At 54.1% G+C, this 15,739-nt stretch overlaps 5 protein-coding genes across 5 annotated transcripts; 3 read left to right on the forward strand and 2 right to left on the reverse strand.

Moving 5' to 3' along the window:
• The first annotated feature begins 113 nt into the window (after positions 1-113).
• BDY24DRAFT_440191 (major facilitator superfamily domain-containing protein) lies at positions 114-4,060 on the forward strand. The gene is made up of 17 exons (XM_076644500.1): positions 114-241; positions 342-366; positions 445-572; positions 660-694; positions 775-787; positions 871-1,000; positions 1,119-1,185; positions 1,280-1,394; positions 1,485-1,582; positions 1,670-2,073; positions 2,384-2,476; positions 2,593-2,602; positions 2,690-2,706; positions 2,791-3,231; positions 3,411-3,434; positions 3,514-3,758; positions 3,897-4,060. Exons 1-17 carry the CDS (start codon positions 153-155, stop codon positions 3,988-3,990), a joined length of 2,028 nt encoding a protein of 675 aa, XP_076497875.1. The 5' UTR covers positions 114-152; the 3' UTR covers positions 3,991-4,060.
• Positions 4,061-4,254: 194 nt separating this feature from the next.
• On the reverse strand, positions 4,255-6,550 carry BDY24DRAFT_15194 (uncharacterized protein). Its single transcript, XM_076636133.1, has 10 exons — positions 6,375-6,550; positions 6,210-6,294; positions 6,063-6,127; positions 5,884-5,976; positions 5,404-5,812; positions 5,242-5,334; positions 4,942-5,165; positions 4,817-4,859; positions 4,466-4,726; positions 4,255-4,384 (listed from the first exon to the last, which is right to left on the reverse strand). The coding sequence occupies exons 1-10, from the start codon at positions 6,422-6,424 to the stop codon at positions 4,343-4,345; spliced, it is 1,365 nt and encodes a 454-aa protein (XP_076497876.1). The 5' UTR covers positions 6,425-6,550; the 3' UTR covers positions 4,255-4,342.
• Positions 6,551-7,008: 458 nt separating this feature from the next.
• On the forward strand, positions 7,009-10,444 carry PRP40 (snoRNA-splicing protein PRP40). Its single transcript, XM_076636129.1, has 15 exons — positions 7,009-7,144; positions 7,255-7,286; positions 7,602-7,662; positions 7,741-7,812; positions 7,890-7,907; positions 7,984-8,078; positions 8,155-8,432; positions 8,496-8,563; positions 8,637-8,870; positions 8,954-9,235; positions 9,307-9,615; positions 9,688-9,825; positions 9,903-9,992; positions 10,067-10,264; positions 10,343-10,444. The coding sequence occupies exons 1-15, from the start codon at positions 7,103-7,105 to the stop codon at positions 10,388-10,390; spliced, it is 1,965 nt and encodes a 654-aa protein (XP_076497877.1). The 5' UTR covers positions 7,009-7,102; the 3' UTR covers positions 10,391-10,444.
• Positions 10,445-11,036: 592 nt separating this feature from the next.
• On the reverse strand, positions 11,037-14,463 carry ATP1 (F1F0 ATP synthase subunit alpha; the record flags this gene model as incomplete). Its single annotated transcript, XM_076643242.1, has 16 exons — positions 11,037-11,072; positions 11,189-11,341; positions 11,459-11,588; positions 11,663-11,825; positions 11,897-11,928; positions 12,009-12,079; positions 12,190-12,348; positions 12,494-12,593; positions 12,697-12,785; positions 12,931-13,241; positions 13,381-13,454; positions 13,538-13,601; positions 13,788-13,835; positions 13,926-14,012; positions 14,170-14,233; positions 14,416-14,463. 16 exons carry the CDS (start codon positions 14,461-14,463, stop codon positions 11,037-11,039), a joined length of 1,629 nt encoding a protein of 542 aa, XP_076497878.1.
• Positions 14,464-15,151: 688 nt separating this feature from the next.
• On the forward strand, positions 15,152-15,535 carry MRPL49 (mitochondrial 54S ribosomal protein bL21m MRPL49; the record flags this gene model as incomplete). The annotated part of the gene is made up of 1 exon (XM_076637131.1): positions 15,152-15,535. A coding segment is annotated over one exon (384 nt), but the record flags the coding sequence as incomplete, so codon positions are not given.
• Positions 15,536-15,739: the final 204 nt, after the last annotated feature.

The following is a 15,739-nucleotide window of genomic DNA, read 5'->3' on the forward strand; positions in this document are numbered from 1 at the left end:
TTGAGAGATTCAAGATGATGGTGGTTGGAAAGTGGACTAAAGAGAAATCGAAAACAAAACGAGAGAGGGGAGATGCGGAGAGCTCGCTTTCGAAGGGGGGGCCATCTCCCTCCCAACGTCCACATCCCAACAACAAAAACGGTTGAATCAAGATGGTAGCAGGATCAGGATTAGTACTCCCTCACGACGACGACCAAGACGCAGAACAAGAAACTCAACTCCGTTGGGTGGGAACGCCTTCGTGAGCTTCCTTCAGCCTTCCCTTTCGTTCGTTCGTTCTCAACCGAACCCAAAAGCTCGAGCTCACACCTCCTTTCCTTTCCTTTCCTTCTCGGTCGCAGAGTCGCTGGTCCCTCCTGGATGAAGGTGAAACCAAAACTCTTTCCATCTCTCCTAGACTCTTCTGAGCTTTTGCGCTGACCTCTGAGAAACGGCCTTCCAAAGTTCCCCCTCCTCACCAGCGGGATGCTGGGAGTTCAGTCCGTGTGGACGATAGAAATGTCCCAGGCTTCTCCGTATCTTATCGAACTGGGCTTATCCAAGAGCTTGATGAGTCTCGTTTTCGTAGCAGGGTGAGCTTCTTTGTCTGAAGGTTGTGTGCGATTGAACGAAACCGATGAAGCTCACCCAAGTCCAATCTCCTCCCTTGCCCTTCGAAGACCTCTCTCGGGATTGATCATGCAGCCTCTCATAGGTAAGTGTATGCTCTTTATCTCTACTGCTTCTATAGTTCGAGCTCACCAGAACTTCCTTTTCTTTTTCTTCTTCTTAAAGGAATCATCGCCGAGTTCGTCCTCTAGAAACCCCTTCCCGCGGGCCGCAAACCACAAGCTCACCTCGCTCTCCCTCTTCTCTCTCTGTTTCCTACAGTCGCTCCAAATCCCGGTTCGGTCGTCGGAGACCTTTCATCGTAGGAGGCTGTCTCCTCAGCATCGTCGCCATGCTCCTGCTCGGATGGGCAAAGAACATTGCTGCGTTCTTTCTCGGAGGAGGGACGCCTGTCCGTTTCTCTCTCTCTCTCTCCTACACTCCTCCTTGCTCGTCTCCTCCTTGCTCGTCTCCTCTCGCTCTTCGTTGGAAGCTGACTGGAGTTTTTGGATTGGTGTTGGTGGACCAAGCACGTGACGTTCAGCATCGTGATCGCTATCTTTTCAGTGTTCTTGGTGGATTTCTCGGTGAACGCTGGTTCGTCTTTCTTGTTTTTTCGTCTTTTGGGTTTCGACGCGTCGCTCGTTTCGTCCTGATCCTTCCCTTCCCCTCTGTTGGTTTTACCCATCAGTGATGGCAGCCGATCGAGCTCTCCTGGTGGATACCTTACCTCCGAACGAACAAGAAGCAGGGAACGCCTGGGCTGGACGACTCGCTGGGTTTGGATCCGTCGCTGGGTTTTGGATGTTCGTTTTCGTTTCTCTCTCTCTCTCCTCTCCACTCCTTTCGTTCAGAATCGAGCTGACTATTCTGTTTGACGTCCCTCACCCTTGCAGAGGCAACGTCGACCTCCTCAAAGTTCTCCCTTTTCTCGGCTCGACCCAACTCCAAGCCCTGTCCGTCTTGACCTGCTTCGTTCTCGTTCTCACTCACAGTTCGTTTTCTTCTTCCCTCCATCCAAGCGTTGTAATTTTTCTCAGTTCTCATCTCACCCTAATTCACCCCTCCCTCCCTCTCCCAGGTCTCACAGCCTACACCACCACCGAACGCGTCCTCCTCTCCGACTCCCGCCCTCCTTCCACTCCTCTCCAAACCCTCACCTCCATCACCTCCACCCTCCTCACCTTGCCTCCTCAAATCCGCAGCTTATGCTTTGTCCAGTTCTTCGCCTGGATAGGCTGGTTCCCGATCCTGTTCTTCACGTCCGTCTACGTCTCGGACCTGCACATCCGGACGTCCATCAACGACCCGACGTCGCGCTGGGCAGGCGCGGATCCGATGGATAGAGGACTTTACGAGGAAGCGACGAGGATGGGGAGTAGAGCGTTGTTTTGGAACGCGGTCGTTAGTTTTGGGACGGCGGTGGTGGTGCCGATGGTGGTGAGGAAGGCTGGGAGGGGAGGAGGGGAGGAGGTGGAGGAGGGGGTGGGTGGTGGTGAGGGAGGTGGTGGTGGTGGTGGGAGGTGGGAGAGAGGGAGGGTGGAAGGGGAAGGAGGGTGGTTGGAGAGGGGGAGGAGATGGGTTGGGTTGGGAGGAGGAGGAGGAGGAGGAGGAGGAAGAGAGCGAAAGTGCGAGTGGGAAGGATTGAGTTTGGGCTGGATCTGGGTGGGAAGTCATGTGAGTTTTCGTTTTTTTTTTTCCTTGGTTGTGTTCGAGGAGGAAGCGAAGACGATCTGAACCGACTAGACTGACTCGCGTCCGCGTCGTTCTTTCGTTTTTTCGTTCCCTCGAACAGGCCCTCTTTGCCGTTCTGATGTTCCTGACGCTGTTTGTGAAAACGGTGACGGGTGCGAACTTGATCATGGGAGCTACTGGGTTCTGTTGGGCTGTGAGCTTCTTTCGTTTTTGTAATCTGCGTGGGCGAAAACGAGACGCGTCGGAAAACTGATCTTCGTTCGTTTCGTCGTCCCTTCCTTCCTTCCTTCCTTCCTTCGTTCGTTCCAGATCGCTCAATGTACGCAACCCTTTTTCTCTTCGAGTCCTTTTTCATCTCGTATGCTGACCGGTTTCTCTTATTTACTGTTTTTCCTCGGGCTCGCAGGGGCACCCTTCTCCATCGTTCGTCGCTCTCTTTCTCTCTCCTTCTCTCTCCCTCTCGGACCCCAAGCTCACCTCCCTTTCTTGTTCTTCCTCATCTTACAGCTCGGTGAACTCATCCTAACCGATATCTCCTCCTCCTCTTCAACCTCACCCACCACCCTCCCTCTCCGCCGCCGCCGCCGCCAAAGTCGAAGTCGAAACAACTCCACGCTCCGCATCTCGGGCTCCCAAACGTCCGTCAACGAGGAAGCGGAAGCGCTCCTGACGACGAGCGAGATCTACGATGATGGACTGAGGACACCCGTGCCGAGGAGTCCTGATCGGCGGTTCGAGGAGGAGGAGGGGAGGAAGAGAAGTGGGGAGAGCAGTGGGAGGGACGGAGAGGGTATCGTGAAAGGGAGGGAAGAAGAGGTCGAAGAGGACGAAGAAGAGGAGGAGGAGGAGGAAGAAGAGGAAGAGGCGGACGATGATGATCTGGTGGAGGAGGAGATGACTGGGAAGAGGAAAGGGCAGAGTACGGCTGAGAAGGCTGGCGTGATTTTGGTGAGTTTTTGGGGGGATTGGTTTTCGTTCGTTTCGACGCGACGCGCTCGCTTTCCCTCCTTCGTCGTCTCTTCTACGAAATAGAGAGATCATCTGTCTATCCGGTTGCTGACTGTTCTTCTTCTTTTTTTTTTTTTTTTTCCGGATCGCTCGTTTCTTGCTTCGTCCGATTCGAACAGGGGATCCATAACGTTTTCGTCGTCGTTCGTCCCTTTTCTCTCCCTCTCCCCTCTTCTTTTGTCCCAACCTGACCCATCCTCCCCTCCCCTCTTCCATCAAAAGATCCCTCAATTCCTAGTAACCTTCCTCTCCTCCCTCATCTTCTACCTCCTCGAACCCACCCGAGCCGTCCTCCACGTCCCGATCCTCCCTCCCAACACGACCCCCCTCCTCGGTTCCAACTCCAACTCCACCACCTCCTCTCTCTCGAACGGAACGGTCCCTGCGCTTGGAGAGATGATGCTGAGGCAGACGGTTGAAGCTGGGAAGAAGACGAGCGATGTGGATGCGGTTGGGTTCATCTTTAGGTGAGTTTCGAGAGGTTCGGGGACTCTAGCAAAGAGGGAGACGAGACGAGACGAGAGAGGAGGTGGTGTGGGCGGCGAGGGAGTTCGAAGAGAGAGAGAGCTGATCAGGGTTTGTTTGTTTGTTTCTCTGTTGAGCAGATTCGGAGGAGTTTCAGCGATGGTAGCTTGTGTTCTTTGCTGGAGGATGATGAGAGCGAAGGAAAGGTTGATGGAGCAGAGGGGAGGAGGATGAATGAATGAACGAGGACTGTTCTTTTTGGCTTTTTGGCTTGCTTTCTATGATGTATCGATCGAGCTTAACGATTCCCACGAAGGAGTTTGCTGGTGGGAGGAGGGTAGAGTAAGAACGGAAGAGAGAGAAAGGCAGGAGACTCGCTTGGTTTTGGACGCGTCGAATCGAACTCGACCTTGCTTCGAACGCAGACGAGAACAGAGGACGAGAGGGATAGACTACAAGGTTCATGCGATTTGAAAAGTTCGTAAGCAAAGTCGTTAAGGGCGAGGAAGGAAGGTGCAGGAGTGATGAGATGAGATCCGGCGACGGGAGGGAGGACGCGTCGAGATCGGAGGAGCGGCGGCTTCGTTCATCCTCGAGAGTTCGGGCAGCAGAGGTCGACGGACTTGCCCTGGAGAAGCAGAAAAGGAGGGAGGGAAGATCGTGTCAACGAGGTCGGAGGAAGAAGCACGAGAGGAGCAGCGTCGCGTACCCAATGCGAATCGTGGCTCTCCCAGCGTCGTTCGATCTGTTTGGCGGAAGAAAAGGGAAGGAAGATCAGAACGAGAGCTTGATGTATCAAAGAGGAGAAGGAGCTTTGAAGGTCGGTGCTCACGTCAGTTCGAATAGCTTTGACCTCTGGGGAGACGCGGGAAGGTTTTGCCCATCGAGGTCCTCGAGAGGAAGAGGGAGCGGTGGAAGGGACGTTCTGGAGTTTCGTGATCTTCCCTATCGCGAGAATCATCTCAAGATCCTTGAAAAACAACCAGTCAGGACGACATGAGAGTCAGCTTCAGGAAGCGACGCTGAGGGCGAGCAGATGGGTAGTAATTTCGAGACGAACCTCGGGAAGAATCACCTCGATCTCGCTGCAGTTTGGACAGAAGCTGGAACCCGAGAAAAGAGAGACATCGAGGGTCAAGACGTGCTACTTTGGGAGGCAGAGTCGGAAGGAGGATTTCGACGCACTGGTTGTAACTTCCGCGAAGACAATCCGAAACGAGGTGTCCAACAATTCCACAAGGCGAATCGTCGTCGTCGTCGAACTCCACATAGTTACCACCGATGATCTCTATGACGGTACGAAGATGGGTTCGATACTCCTCGGGATATTTCGAGTCGACGTAGACGTCGTTGGAGGCGATGGCGTTGCTGAAGACGTCGGTGGGAAAGGTTGGGAAGTGAAGAACGTTCTGGAGGAGCACCGAGGTCTGTAGTCAGCTTTCTGGAAGCAAGAGAGAGGAACGGAGATTCGATCGAGGCACGAACACGGTAGGGATCGAGGATTGAGTCTGACTCCGAACGGATTTGGGCGAAGAGGTGAGCGAGGGTGCCGACGATGAAACCAGGACGTGAGATGGCCTGTAGGAGAAAGACCAGATGGGAATCAGCTCTAGGAGACTGAGCAACCAAAATGATGAACTTGCTAACCTTACTAAACGCTAGGCTCTCTCGAGTATCGACCACAAGCCAATCTGCTTTCTCGACTCGATCAACGACCGTCGCTCCCAATCTCTCCACCGCTCTCTTCGTAGCGTTAAGGACGACACGCATCCACATCCCTCGTCTGGCAAAGCATGTACTGTCGAGAAGTCGTTCGAAGCAGATCTTCCTCCCTTCGAAAGCAGGGGAGACGTCGACGGGAACGGGGGAAGAAGACGCGCCGAGAACGAGGATAGTTTCGTGGTCGAGTGCACAGATTGGCCTCTGTCGGTTGAGGAGACCATCGAGGTCGGATTCTGCCGAGCGAACGTTGGTGATTGGATGTGGTGGTGTGGTGGATTCGAGGTCGAAGAGAGAAACCGGTAGGAGCAGGCCGTGCTGGACGGAAAGAGCGATCCTGTGAAGGGAGAAAATGAAACTCGAGGTGAGTCCTCAGCCTCGACTGAACGTATACCCCAAAAAACTGACCAGTGTACGTGTACATTGAATAAATTGGTGTTCATCCCTTTGAAGGACTTCTTTCCAAAGTAGCAATCGACACGGATGTCTTCCTTCTCCTCCCTGAAAGCGAAATTAGGGAAAGCGAGTTGCTTGTCAGCGACACCGTTTGCTCGCAGTTCGTATGAAGAGCTGAGAGTAGAGCTCACAATACAGTCCCACCAAAGGTCCGGAACAGGTCTTGGAACTCTCGGGTTTGTTGGTGAGGGTTGAACTGAGAAAAAGGGGAAACGAACGTCAGGCGCGTGCGACTTCGACGCGGGCTGGCCAAACAGCAAGAGGAAAAGCGAACACACCTGATCTTTGTAATCATTTAGTTGCTTGTAGAAGTATCCATGGATTCCATCGAAGAGCTGAAGAGGATTTGAAGGCGGCGTACGGCTGTATGAACAAAATGAAGAGGAAGAAGGTGAGTCGACGTTACCGCTCATCAAGTCCCTCACCCATCTCGCACTACTCACATCTTCATACCAGAGTACTCGACTGTGACCCACTCCTCATCTTCGTACATGACCTCGTTCGAGCTGTTGAGAAGGTTCCAGGTCTGAAAGGGGAGGAAGGTCAAACGAGGGAGAAGAAGGAGAACAAGATCCCAATTCTCCTTTCCCCTTTCTTCTCCGTACAAAAGAGAGACCAGAACGCACGGACATGATCACTCCAGTCTCACATTCTCTCCTTTTCTTCAGCTCGAACGTGAACTCTTGCTTCCTTCCCTCTTGTCTCCAGTGCTCGTTCCCTCCGTGGGGAGTCGAAGAGGTCGAACGGGAGAGAACTGATCCTTGGAGACTGCCGCTGTCGTCTTGCTGAGAGGATCCACGAGTAGCTAGGTGTCTCTGGATCTGTTTGATGACCCAGGGAGTGAACTCTGAGTCTGGGACGGAGGCGAATACGAGGTCCGAGACGAAGGTGGACTCCTCCTCATCTTCCGACCTTTCGTCGTCGATGGAAGACCTTGGGGACTGAGCTTCTTCGGTGGCTGGAACTCTTGAACTGGACGATGAAGGAGGGGATGAGGCAGGGATCTTCGTCTTTTTGGAAGAAGGAGGAGCCATATTGATGGATGGGAAAGAGCGGGAGATGATGGACGGGGAAAGGAAGGAGACGAAGTGACCTCTCAACATCGCCTCTCCTCCAACGTCACTCTCCTTGCCCCTACCTTTTCACAAACCTTTCTTCGCACCTTTAAAAAATGGGAGAGGAAGAAAAAGCATCTAGTGAAGTCCCTGTCTTCGTGAGTGAAACTCTCTGTTGTGATTCCAGGGCAGCAGGAGCCACGAGAGAGGAGGAACGAGAGAGCTGACCTCGCCGACTTCCTTCCTTCCCTCCCGCTTTTTCGTGTAGACCGAGCACACCAACGCTGATGGTAGAACCTAGTGAGTATTACGACACTGCTCGCCTACAGTATCAAGTTTTGGGAGCGAGCGGGAAGCAGCGACGGAGGGCTGATGGAGAGGGTCGAGGGAGGAGGGAAGGAGCAGCGAGCTCGCTCGATGTGCACGCCCATCCAGCATCTTCTGCTCTCCCTACGATCCCTACGAGACTCAATACGACTGCATAGAGCTGGGAGAAGCGTCAGAAGCTTTCGCGGTCTACGAAATACTTTGGGCTGAGCTCCGAAGGGAGAGCGAGCTTGACCTTCGTCAATCTCGAGCTGACCCCTTCCCCATCGTCCCTCTTCGATTCCTCAGCTGGTACAACCCTGTCGACAAGAGCTCAGTGTGGGAGAAGCCTGATAGTCTCAAGACTCCTGTGAGTACCCCTTGTTGCTTCCCCGGAAAGCACGATGAATTCTGACGAGCTCACTCTGCCTTCTCCTTCCCCCTTCAGTTCGAACGAGAGCTCGCAAACACAGCTTGGAAAGAATACATGTCGAAGGGAAGGAAGTACTGGGTCCATAAAGTCAGTCGACTGCCTGTTAGTTGAGCTCAGCCTTCCCCGATATCGTGCTGATGCCGTTTCCTCGTTCGGTTTCTCAGGAGACCAAGGAGTCCGTCGTTCGTTCTGTTCCTCCTTTCCCTCCTTTCACGCGTTCTGAAGCTTACCAGTCTCTATCTCTTATCATCGCTGCAGTGGGACATGCCAGAGGAGCTCATCTTCTTGCTCGAGAAGGTCGGAACCGAGGAACCTGAGCCTGTCAAGATCAAGTCGCCAGACGTCGTCGCACCGTTCGTGCCGTCGCCTCTCGTCGCCCTCCTCTTCGAGCTTCACTGACACCCTTTCTTGGTTCTTCGTCGTATTCAGATCCCCTCTTCCGACTGCTTCGTCCACCAATGCTCTCGTACCCGTAGGATTCAACTCTCCTGCCCAGTTCTCGCCTCCTCAGCAACAGCAGCAGCAGTTCGACACCTTCCGTCAACCTGCTCCTTCCTTCTCGCTTCCCACCGCTCCCAAACCTCAGGATCAGTACGTCATCCCCGAAGGAGGATGGAGGACCAAGTTTCAAGCCGAGCAGGCGTTCATGTACCTCCTGAACAAGCAGAAGGTCGATCCTGCGTGGACTTGGGATCAGACGATGCGAGGTGAGTCGTTCGACGCGTCCTTTGTCTTCTGAGCTGATATTTTGCCCTTTCCTTGCCTATCAGCTATCATCACCGACCCTTTGTACAAGAGTTTCCCGAGTTTGGCAGAGAAGAAGGCCGTGTTCACGAAGGTTGGTCGAGAATCCTCTCTGCTCGCTCGTCCTCGACTTCACTGACGCGTCTCTTGCCTTGTATCTCGCCTAGTTCGTCTCCGAGGCTAAGGCTAGGCAAACCGAGGAGAAGGAGTCGAGGATGCGAAGGATCCGAGGACCCTTCAGATCTCTTCTCTCCGATCATCCCGCTATCTACCCCTACACAACGTTCAAGACCGCCGACGCGCTCTTCGCTGGAAACGCCATCTGGTCTCAGGCCAAGGGAGAAGAAGAGAGGAAGGGATTGTTCGAGGAGTACATCGCTGAGTTGAAGCAGAAGGAGACCGTTCGTTTTTCGTCTTTGCCTTGTTTCCCTCGAAGTCGCGTCTGACTGACTCCTCCGCTCTTCGTTCTCTCTCTCTCTCTCAGACCGAACTTCGAGACCTCCGAAACCGAAACATCCTCAAGCTCACCTCCCTTCTCAAGACTCTCTCGATCAGCATGTCGACTCGATGGCGAGAAGCTCAGGAGCTTGTCTCTCAGTCCCCCGAGTGGAAATCCGACGAGCAGCTTCGACGAATCGACACCTTGGAGGTTTTGATCCTGTTCGAGGATTACATGAAGGAGCTGGAGCGAGAGCACGACTTGAGGATGAGGAAGAAGAAGATGGAGAGGAGTAGGGAGGGAAGGCGTGCACGAGACGCGTTCAAGGTGAGTCGACTCCCGTCCTCTACGAGGTCGAGCGACGAACTGACCTCTTCGTCCTCCACCCACCCTTGCAGGCTCTCCTTCAGACTCTCGTCGCTCAGGAGAAGATCACGTCCAAGTCAAGGTTCAAGACCGTTCGACCTCTCATCGCCAACACCGACGCCTACCTCGAACTCCTCGGAAAGCCTGGATCGACTCCTCTCGAACTCTTTCAGGACGTGGTCGACGACCTCGAAGTCAAACTCGAGTCTGAAGCTGCGGTGGCTCGAGATGCTTTCGAGAAGGTGGGAAAAACCTTCCTCGATTCGACCAAGCAGGAGGACTTCGACGTCGTGGTCGGAGACAAGCTGGGAGAGGACGTTCGAGTCGACGTCTACAACTTCGTGAGTCCCTCTTCGAAGGCGAACGAAGACTCCTCGGGTGTACTGACCTTCTTCTTTTCTTTCCGTCTACAGATGAAGGACAAGGTCATTGCGAAGCAGGTCGAGGAGGCGAAGAAGGCCGAGCGAAAACGTCGACATCTCATCGAGGATCTTCGATACGCCCTCAAGCGAGTCGAGCCTCCTCTGAGCCTGGATGCTTCATACGAGGATGTGGGTCTGGTCGTCTTCTTCGGGTTTCAAACGTGCCTCGAACTGATACTCTTCCCGTTCTCCCTCCCGCTTCTCAGTCGCTCCCCCAAATCTCCGATCTCGTTCCCGAGCTCAGCGACGACGAGGATCGAAGGTTCGCCTACTCGAAGTTCATCAAGAGGCAGAAGGTAAGCCTGATTTCTTCTTTTCAAGCTCTTGAAACTCCACTGATGACTCGGATCCTCTTCTTTTCGTCCTCCAGGAGAAGCTCCGAGACGCGTCGCCGGATCGTCGAGGAGGTCGAGCCTCGGACTCTCGAAGGGACAAGGAGGGAGACGTCGTCATGGATTACGGAGCAACTGGGAGTCGGAGCAGGGTTGACGACGATAGGAGGGAGCGAGAGAGGAAGTCGAGCAGGAAGGACCGTGGGATCGATGAAGATCGAGGTTCGGGGTCGAAGGTTCGCTTTCTGTCCTCCCTTCGCCTTTATCTCCGATACCGGCAGCTGACCTTGATTCGTCTCAACTTCTTCTTGCAGAGACCGAGAGTCACAGAGCCGGCGGAGATCGAGGAGGGAGAGATCTGATCTGGAGGACAACGCGCTGCTCGTTTTATTGTCGATGCCTCTTTCTTCTGCTTGTTATTCTGGCGCTTCGAAGGAAAGAACTACCTCCTCGGCTTCGAGTCAGAAAGAAGATGGGAGAATGAGTTTAGTTAGACCGACGCTGAGAGTAGAAGAGAAAGAGAGGGAGGAAGTCGAACGAACCGACCTTCGACGCGAGCTCACCTCGTTTCTTTGTCGAAACGCAAGCTCGAGCACGCGTCCGGTCGAGCTCGTTTCTCTACACGAGACCTTCAGACCCCTCTAGCCGCTTCAAAGCTGAATCTTACGTCTCTACATCTCGTGCGAGAGCAAAACAAAAGCTCAGCCGACGACTCCCGATCTCTCTCCTCTCTCTCTCTCTCTCTCTCTTTCCCAACCCAACCTCAAAGAAAACGGAAACCCTCTGCTGTATCAAAAGGCATCTACTATATACCAAACGTCGAACCACCAACCCCCAAAGCTTTGTTGAGAAATGGCACCCGCGTCCCTCCTATTCTTTTTCGCTCCAACCAAAAAACCCCGAACGAACCCACACCGAAAAGCAACGACGAAGAGAGAAAGAGAACAGCCAACCGAAAAGACAAACGAGACCAAGTAAAAAGGGAACGAGACTACTAGAGAAACGCGTTTACTCGGTGAACGACTTCACGTGAGCGATGATGGTCTGTGAGGAGAGGGAGGAGCGGGAAGGAGGAAGAGAGGCGAGGAAAGGAGTCAGTACGACCGAGACGACGGAAAAGAGCAAGAGAGAGAGAGAGAGAGAGGAAGAGGGATACTCACAGCCTTGATCTTAGCCTCAAGGTCCTTGGTCATCACTCCCTTGGAGATCTCCTCGAGCAAAGGCTGCTGCTGGGTCTTCAAGTGCTCCTGGAACTCGGCGTCCCACTTGACGATGTCCTCAACGGCGACAGGATCGAGAAGACCGTTGACTCCCTGGAGAAGAGAGAAAAGAAGACGAGAAAAGAGAAAGAACGAGGGTCAGCGCTCGAAGCGAAGGAAACGAGTCGTCGAAGAACGAAAGAAAACGACGAAGGAGGAAGGCGGACGAACAGCGTAGATAAGAGGGACCATGACGTCGGTGGAAATAGGCTTGTACTGTCCCTGCTTGAGGAGCTCAGTGAGACGGGAACCACGGGAGAGGAGGAAACGGGTGGAGGCATCGAGATCGGAACCGAATTGGCTGTGGGAAGGAGAACGAAGCTCGGGTCAGTTTCGTCGTCTCGCCAGGAAAAGAGAGAAGGTTTAAAAACTCACGCGAAGGCGGCAACCTCTCGGAACTGAGCGAGGTAGAGCTTGAGGGATCCAGCGACGGCCTTCATGATCTTGGTCTGGGCAGCAGATCCGACTCGGGAGACGGAAAGTCCGACGTTAATCGCAGGTCGGACTCCCTTGAAGAAGAGCTCGGCCTCCAAGAAGACTGTAGGTTCGAGAGGAGAGCGTCAGTAGAGACCTAAGTGCGGAGAGAATCAGCAGAAAAGGATAACGAACCCTGTCCGTCGGTGATAGAAATGACGTTGGTACTGAAAGGGAGGGAGGGAGGGAGGAGAAGTCCAGTCAGCTTTCGAGCTCGTCAAGAAAAGGTAGGAACGATGAAACTCACGGAATGTAGGCGGAAACATCTCCTCCCTGGGTCTCAATGATGGGGAGAGCGGTGAGGGATCCTCCTCCGAACTGAGCGAGAGAGAAAGGAACGAAAGAAAGAAAAGGAAGTCAGCCCTCGTCTCGAAAGGGCGATGCTTCTCCCTTTCCTAAGACAAGACTCGAAAGAAAGATGGACTGACCTTCTCGGACATCTTGGCGGCTCGCTCGAGAAGCCTCGAGTGGAGGTAGAAGACATCTCCGGGGTAAGCCTCTCGACCAGGAGGTCGTCGAAGAAGAAGGGACATCTGTCGGTAGGCGACGGCCTGCTTGGACAGATCGTCGTAGATGATGCAAGCGTGCTGTTAGGAAGAACAAAGGAAAAGAAGAAGCAGAATAGTCAGTTCTATGCGATCGAGAAGAAAAAAGGAAGCAAAGAGCAAGCTCGGATGCTTTTACAGCTGAAGGGAGTCAAGGAAAGGGAAGGGAAGTAGAAAAGCGACGGACCTTTCCGTTGTCTCGGAACCACTCTCCCATGGCGCAACCAGAGAAGGGAGCGAGGTACTGGAGAGGAGCAGCCTCAGAGGCGGTGGCGGCGACGATGATGCTGCAGGATGCGAAATAAAAGTAAAAGAAAGCAAGAAAGTCAGCCTCGGGTGAACGAGGAGGAAGACGACGAGACGGAAGGAAACTGCTGCTCTCAAACTCACGTGTACTTCATGGCGTCGTTCTCCTCGAGGGTCTGGACGAGCTGAGCGACGGTGGATCGCTTCTGTCCGACGGCGACGTAGACACAGTACTGAGAAGGAGGGAAGGGAGAAGAAAAAGAAGGAGGGAAGGGTGACGAGGTCAAATCAGCTTGGGCCTTCCTTCATCTCTCTCCTCCCTCCAAACCCTCCAACGTCCAACACTCCCAAGAAAAAAACGCAGATCTGCAAACTCACGAGCTTCTTGTTCTCATCCTGACCATCGTTCCATCGCTTCTGGTTGAGGATGGTGTCGATGGCGACGGCGGTCTTTCCAGTCTGTCGATCTCCAATGATCAACTCTCGCTGTCCTCGACCGATGGGAACCATGGCGTCGATGGGCTTGAGACCGGTCTGCATGGGCTCGAAGACGGATCGTCGGGGAAGAATTCCAGGGGCCTTGAGGGAGGCTCGTCGTCGCTCAATGGCGTCGATAGGTCCCTTTCCGTCGATGGGGTTTCCCAAAGCGTCGAGGACTCGTCCGAGGAGTCCAGGTCCGACGGGAACGTCTGAAAGAAGGCGGAAAACGCGAAGTTGGACGGAAGGGAAGGCGGGGAATAAGTTGGGAGTTTGAAGCGAGAGGTTGGGACGCGAGGAAGGGGAGGAAAAGGCGTGTGATTGGAGGGAAGGGAGGAAGGAGCGACGTACCGACAATCTGTCCAGTTCGCTTGACGGTGTCTCCCTCCTTGATCAATCGATCGTTTCCGAAGATGGAAACTCCGCTGAGAAGCCCGAGACCAACCAGATTCTGTCAGCTCTAGCTTCGGATGGGTAACAAAGTAGGCAGAAGAGGGAAGGGACTCACACGTTGTCGGCCTCCAAGTTCAAGCACATTCCTCGGACTCCCGACGAGAACTCAACCATCTCCTCTGCGAAAACAAAACGGAAACGCGGTCTAGAATGAGCTCAAGCTCGTGATGAAGAGGTAGAAACAAAGATGGTGGACGAACCGGCTGAAGGAGGGGAAGGAGAGGGAAAGACGGAGGAAGGGGATCAGCTCGCTGGAAAACAGGGCGCAACGAGGAGAGAAACGATGGAAGGGAAGGGATGCTCACCTTGGACGTTTCGAAGACCGTAAACTCGAGCGATACCATCTCCGATGGCTGGAGGAGAAGGAGAGGAAGAGGAACGAGGTGATTAGATGGTTGTTTTGGGTCGAAAGGGAGGAAGGGCAAGGGAAGGAGGGAACGAACTAAGAACTCGACCAGTCTCCTGGACATCACCTCCCGAGGAGGAGCCAGAGATTCGCGACTCAAGGATGGAAGAGACCTCAGAAGCAGCTGTGAGAAGGTAGGATGGAGGTAGAGAGCAAAGAAGGGAGCGTCAGAAGGTGAGAAGGAGGAAGGAAAGATGGGTGACGGGCCGAGGTGAATGGGGGAAGAAGGAGGAGAGGGAGAGGAAGGGAAGGGAGAGGAGGGAGGGAGGGTTGGAACTTACCAGGCTTAGCGGCAGCGTAAGACCTAGCAACAACGGGGGTGACGGAAGCGAGCCGAGATCGGATCTGTAGAGAGTCGCCATGGAGGTTTTGTTTTGCATATTTTGAAGGAGGGAGGGAGGGAGGGAGGGAGAGAAAGGAAGGAAGAGATGGGGGATTATCAGCTTCTTCGGCCGCAAAGACTCGGAGCGAGAACCTAGAGTTCCCTCTGGTTCCCAAAGAGTGAAAAAGTATGGAAATGGACGTACGGAGGAAGCGGCAGCGACCCGAGAAGAGGTCCTGAGAGCAGAGTGCATTTTTGAGAGAAGGGGGGGAGGGGAGAAGGAGGGGGTTGGGAGGGAGAGAAGGAAGCTTTCGCGAAGAGGAAAAGACGGCCAGGCTGGCTAACAAAATCGTTTCTAACCAAACCAGATTCATTACAATTTCGAGGGCCAGCGTCTTTTCTGAACCTCCTCCCTCCCCCTCTCGGTCTCCTTCAACCACAACAGCTCAACCCCACCCTCTTTCTCGCTTCTCTTCTAGTCTCTCTGGACCCGCATTGCCGTCAGCCATGCTCGCTCCTTCTCGACTTTTCACGAGATCAGCAGGTGAGAGCGTCGTTCTTCTCGATGAAACCTCGTTTCTTGCCCTTCCTTCTTTCTCGAGCTCACCTTCCCTTTCCTTTCCCTCCTCATCTTCTCAGGTTCCCTCCTCTCTCGATCCTCGCTCTCTACACCCTCCATTCGATCCTCCTCCGCCTCTTTCCCAACCTTCTCTCAAGAACCCGCCTTCGAAGATCCCAACCTCACTCCTCCTCTCGAATCCTCCTCCTCCTCCTCCTCCTCCTCGGTCGCTTCCTCCCTTCCAGGCTACTTTGTCGTCCCTCCACCTCGTCCCGCTGTCGTCCGATCCTCGTGGTCCGCTCCCTCCGTCTTCTCCTTGCCTTCCTCCCCGGCGGAAACGATCCTCACCCAACCCTCCAACCTCAACCTCGCCCACCACGTCCTCCCTTCCACTCCTCACTCCCCTCTCGCCCTCCTCGAATCCCAAACCTCCCGGTACCTCATCGCCTCCATCCACTCTCAAAAATACCTCCTCCACCCTCGAGACATCCTCACTCTGCCCAAACTCGCTAGCAAACCCGCCATCGGATCCACCCTCCAACTCACTCGAATCACCGAAGTCGGATCCAGGGATTTCGCTCTCAAAGCTCCTACGGACCAACGTCTGACCCAGGTCGTCTGCACGATGACCGTGCTGGAGCACACGACGAGTCCGATGGAGATCGTGAACAAGAAGAAGAGGAGAAAGGGGTACCAGAAGCAGGTCAGGAGCAGGAGTCAGTACACCCGCTTGAGGGTCGGCGAGATTGAGCTCGTCGGAGAAGGGGTTGGAGTAGGGCAGGACGAGCAGCCGAGGGAGAGGAGGTTGCATCGACCGGTGGATATGGAGGTGAAGGATTTCAAGGTGACGGACCACTCGGAGAGGGCGAGGTTGGCGAGGAACTTTGGGATCGTTTATCCAAAGAGCGTGCCCGCGCCGCCTAGGCCCGTGGGAGTGTAGGGAAGATGGGAGTAGCTTTACGTAGCAGTA

Source organism: Mrakia frigida, assembly GCF_051309035.1.
Source record: "Mrakia frigida strain ATCC 22029 unplaced genomic scaffold BDY24scaffold_10, whole genome shotgun sequence".
In the NCBI taxonomy this organism is placed as follows: domain Eukaryota; kingdom Fungi; phylum Basidiomycota; class Tremellomycetes; order Cystofilobasidiales; family Mrakiaceae; genus Mrakia; species Mrakia frigida.